Below are 4,778 nucleotides of genomic sequence, written 5' to 3'. Positions count from 1 at the left end.
ACATCTAGTTACACACCTTGCTAGACTTGAAGTGACGATCATCAAGACGGAAAACTCCTTGACCGATCGGCAGCCAATCAGGGAGCTCCACGCCGATGTAGGCAGTGCAGCCACCCAGTAACTTAATCTGTTTCCGGTTACTAATAATCTAATATGGTCCTATTGCTACTATATTACACTCGCCACCATTTAGATTAGGCCCACACTACTGCTGTAAGACCACAAATAACATACTCTTCTAACATAAAACTTTCTCTTCATAATAATTTCTTTTTTTCATTTTTATTAATTAAACCTTGATTCCAACTTAAAAATGCTTCTCATAAAACTAAAATAAACTCTTCTCACTTCTGCCTGAATAGCTTAAAGGTCTAGCTTTTCAGGCTTTTGAATTGTCCTTTTTGACCTTCTAAGATTGGGCGGGCTGCACTGCACTACCGCAGGTGAGTCTTCATGTCTTGGCTGGACCGCTGCAGTCTCAGAGTCCTTCAATGGAGATTGCCGCCTGGGCGAAACTTGCTGCCTCTCCTTGTCCTCTGAAGTTTCCCCTCGCTCAGGAAGTACTGGTTTCATGGGAGACCTTGGCTCACAACTTGGCACTGCTATCCCCTCCTCTTCCATGTTAACCCTAGACCTGAGGTAGTCAGCATGGCAACGCCTAACTTTTCCCAATACACTAACAAGATATATTACAGAACATTTTACTTCCAGAACTTTTCCAGGTACCCAATCAATTTTCTCCTGCCTGACAGTTTTAACGAACACTTTCTCTCCAACTTCAAAGGATCGTGCCCTTCCCCTATGCCTATCCGAACTCTCCTTCTGTCTGTCCAGGTTCGTGTCAATACGAGCGTTGAGGTTAGGTTTGAGAAGTGCAAGCCTAGTTTTAGGTTTCCAGTTGAGAAACAATTCTGCCGGGGTAAGTCCTGTTACAGTGTTAGGTGTATTTCTGTATGTCATTAGGAAGTTATCAAGTTTATGTTGCAAAGTCAGAGAACCAGTACCACCTTCACTCAACACCTGTCTCAACAGGTTCTTCTTCACTTCTTGAACGCACCGCTCGGCCGCACCATTTGACGCAGGATGATAAGGAGGTGATAAGACAAACCTTACTCCATTCTTCTTTAAGAATTCTTTGAACTCAAAACTTGTAAAAGAAGGGCCATTATCAGATACTAGAGTGTCCGGAAGCCCATACGATGCAAAAAGTGAACGGAGACGCTCAATGGTCTTGAGAGAACTAGTAGATTTCATAACAAACACCTCGATCCACTTGGAAAAACTGTCTACTAGTACTAACATTTGTTGCCTGGAATTAGTATCTTCAGCGAAATCTATGTGCACCCGTTGCCATCTGCCATACACACGGGGCCACTGTTGGAGAGGGACTTTTGGAGCTGCATTCCTCGTACACTGACAAATATAACAAGAAGACACTGTTTCTTCAATACCTTGTTCTATACCGGGCCACCACACATAGCTACGTGATAACAGCTTAATCCGTGTAATGCCTGGATGTTGATCATGAAGCAATTCTAAAACTTGATTCCTCAATTTTGTCGGAATGACCACACGGGCCCCCCACAGAAGACAATTACTATCCACAGAAAGTTCATCTTTCCTTTTTACAAAAGGTAATAACTCTTTATCCACAGCACCATGCCAGCCGTGCCAAACATAATCTCTTACTTTAGATAATATAGGATCAGTACCAGTGAATTTAGCAATTTCCTTAGAAGTGATGGGTGATTCGGTACTCACCGTGCTGAAGCAGTTTAGTACCTCCACGCATTCCTGAGTGTGCGAGATAAAGTTGTTTTCCAGTTCCAGTGAATCACTTGCCGGTAACGGCAACCGGGATAAGGCATCGGCATGTGGCACATCAGACGCCTTGCGATATCTCACTTCGAAGTCATACGAAGCCAAAATCAGGGCCCATCTCTGTAGGCGCGCTGCGGCTAAGCTTGGAATTCCTCGCTTTGAGCCAAAGATAGTAGCCAACGGCTGGTGGTCACTCTGTAATATGACATGTTTTCTCCCGTAAATATACTTATGAAATTTCTTAGCACCAAATACTAATGCTAGAGCTTCCCTATGAAGCTGAGAATAATTTTTCTCACTTTGACTTAGAGTTTTAGAGGCGAAAGCAATAGGGCTCTCTTCGCCATCAATCAAATGGGACAACACCGCCCCCACGCCTCGAGGGCTTGCATCACATGTAAGCACTAGTGGCTTATTGACATCATAATGTACAAGAATATCAGAAGATAACACCCAGTGTTTACTCTGTTTATAAGTTTCAGCACATTTCCTAGACCAAACAAAAGGAACATCCTTTTTCAACAACTCATAGAAACAGTTCAGCTTATCAGAGAGATTGGAAATAAATCTACCATAGTAATTAATGAGTCCTATATATGATCTCAACTCCTCCTTACTTGATGGTTCCGGGGCATCCTTGATGGCTTCCACTAGCCCTTCTCGTGGACTTATACCTTCAGCCGACAACCTATAACCTAAATAGTCTACAACAGGTTGTAAAAATTTGCATTTACTATCGTTAACCTTCACTCCGTATTCTTGGAAGCGTTGAAGAACTTGCTCCAACCTAGACACTGCTTCAGGGTATGAATGTCCGCCAATCAAGACATCATCAAGGTACGCTACCGTACCGGGAAGATTTTTAATTATCTCATCAATAGCTGCCTGAAACAAAGCAGGTGCACTGGATAGGCCATATGGCAAACGAGTAAGACGAAATAATCCTTTATGTGTTGCCAAGGTTAACAACTCCTGTGAATCCTCAGCGACCTCCAGTTGAAGATAGGCTGTCTGTAAATCAATAACAGAGAACACAGAACAACCAGATAATGAAGCAAAAATATCCTCGGGTTGAGGTAAAGGATAGTGTTCAGTTTGGATAACTTGGTTTAACGTTACCTTAAAGTCCCCGCATAGCCTAACTCCTGTAGGCTTGGGCACAACAACCAGTGGGGTTGCCCAGTCGGAACTCAAAACAGGATAAGCAATTCCATCATCCACCATCTTGTCTATTTCCTCTTCCACTTGTTTGCGAAGAGCGAACGGCACTGGACGAAATTTGCAGAACTTCGGTACAGCTCCATCTTTCAAAATTATATGTGTCTTCACACCCTTGATTGAACCTAATTTTCCTTCAAACACAGAAGAAAACTTTTGCCTTAAATGCTTAACATCTTCCTTGGCCCTAGGCTGAACTGAGTCAGCTGATTGAAGTGAAGTTAGGTTAGGTAACTTGTCAATAGAGTTTAGGCTAGGCCTATTAAAAACGTGCTCGTCGGAGCGGTTTACAGTTTTATCTTGAGAAAATATAGACTTCCAGTCTAAGGTTACATGTTCAAGCCAGTTTCTACCTAGCAACATTGGTTGACCCGTTTGGCCTAACTCTACAATAACTAACGGCAAGTCCTGATAAATTTGGTTGGCCGCTTTTACTCTAACCAAAATCTGTCCCAACACACTTACTTCATTTCCTGAATAGGTAAGTAGTTTTACATAACAAGGCTTTAAAGCCAGATGTGAAAAATATTTCCGATACGACTCAAAGGGGCAGACCGTAAGGGCGCTGCCTGTATCGAGCTCCATGGTCACATTATGGTTTTCAATCATCAACCCTACTTCATAACCCGCCTTTCCATCTCCAAGGCCTACACTATACAGACATAAGTCCTGTAAAACTTCCGATGTCTCTTCAACATTGTGAACCTTAAACACTTTTTTGTTAGTCCTAGGCCTACTATCAGACACATCCTTTGACCTACACACCTTACCAAGGTGTCCAATTTTTTTACATATATTACATTTAAAATTGATATAAGGACATTCATGAGCCTTGTGCTCTTTCGCACAACGATAGCATTTTAGCTTATGAAATTGGCCAACTAGGCCTACCTCAGGTGACCTTGAAAACTTAGCTGATTTAACTCCATGCTTGGCACTTAGGCCTACTTTACGTGGACCTAGACTCATTTTATTTAAATCATGAACATGGTTCCCTGAACCTACAAAAAGACTAGTTTGTTTTTCAGCTTGCTCTAAGGTTAGTGCTAATGAAAAAGTTGAATCCAAATCTTGTTCATCACTGAGAAGTTTTGCCTAATTGCCTCATTGTGGATTCCAGATATTAATTTATCCCTGAGTGCATCCTTAAGAAAGGCTTCGAAGTTACATGTGCTTGATAAATGCCTAATTGCTACCATAAAATCAGCAATACTTTCATTGGGACGCTGAACACGTGAGTAGAACGTGTAGCGTTCGGCTACCACTAACCTTTTTGGAGAATAATGTGCTTCCAACACCTTTAACAGATCCTTATAATCCTTGGAATCTACCGAATCTGGTGATACTAAGTCCGTGAGAACAGCCAGAGCTTTTGGTCTAATTACAGTAATCAAAATGGATAACTCCGATCCTTCCTTTACGCTGTTGGCCTTCAAGTAGTGTTTCAGCCTCATTAAATATGACGAAATATCCTCTTCATGAGGGTTAAATTCCCCCATACTCCCTATTGAACGGGACGACATGGTTCCTCAAATTAATTTTTCAACAATCCGCACTCGCGAAAAAGAAGTTGAACGAACTTGACTACGACTGCGCCATTTGTAGTAACTACTAAGATTAAGAACAAGACAACATGGCGACATCTAGTTACACACCTTGCTAGACTTGAAGTGACGATCATCAAGACGGAAAACTCCTTGACCGATCGGCAGCCAATCAGGGAGCTCCACGCCGATGTA

General features: G+C 42.2%; 1 protein-coding gene across 1 annotated transcript; it reads right to left on the bottom strand.

Moving 5' to 3' along the window:
- Positions 1-363: 363 nt before the first annotated feature.
- Positions 364-4,538, bottom strand: LOC128982567 (uncharacterized protein K02A2.6-like). The gene is made up of 3 exons (XM_054401523.1): positions 4,253-4,538; positions 2,941-3,173; positions 364-2,832 (listed from the first exon to the last, which is right to left on the bottom strand). Exons 1-3 carry the CDS (start codon positions 4,536-4,538, stop codon positions 364-366), a joined length of 2,988 nt encoding a protein of 995 aa, XP_054257498.1.
- Between the last annotated feature and the right edge of the window lie 240 nt (positions 4,539-4,778).

The sequence above is a fragment of the Macrosteles quadrilineatus genome, unplaced genomic scaffold, assembly GCF_028750875.1.
Source record: "Macrosteles quadrilineatus isolate MER2022 unplaced genomic scaffold, UCM_ALF_1.0 Scaffold_595__1_contigs__length_45387, whole genome shotgun sequence".
Classification (NCBI taxonomy): Eukaryota; Metazoa; Arthropoda; class Insecta; order Hemiptera; family Cicadellidae; genus Macrosteles; species Macrosteles quadrilineatus.
The sequence above is the reverse complement of the archived record's forward strand: the minus strand, read 5'-3'. Positions and strand labels throughout refer to the sequence as shown.

Excerpts from the sequence above, each read along its gene's own strand:
- LOC128982567 (XM_054401523.1), bottom strand. The coding sequence starts at position 4,538 with ATGGGGGAATTTAACCCTCATGAAGAGGATATTTCGTCATATTTAATG. Across the intron at positions 3,174-4,252 it reads TGTTCAGCGTCCCAATGAAA|GAAAATTAGGTTCAATCAAG; the intron begins GTATTGCTGATT and ends CTGTGTTTGAAG. Across the intron at positions 2,833-2,940 it reads GGCTATGCGGGGACTTTAAG|ACAGCCTATCTTCAACTGGA; the intron begins GTAACGTTAAAC and ends ATTGATTTACAG.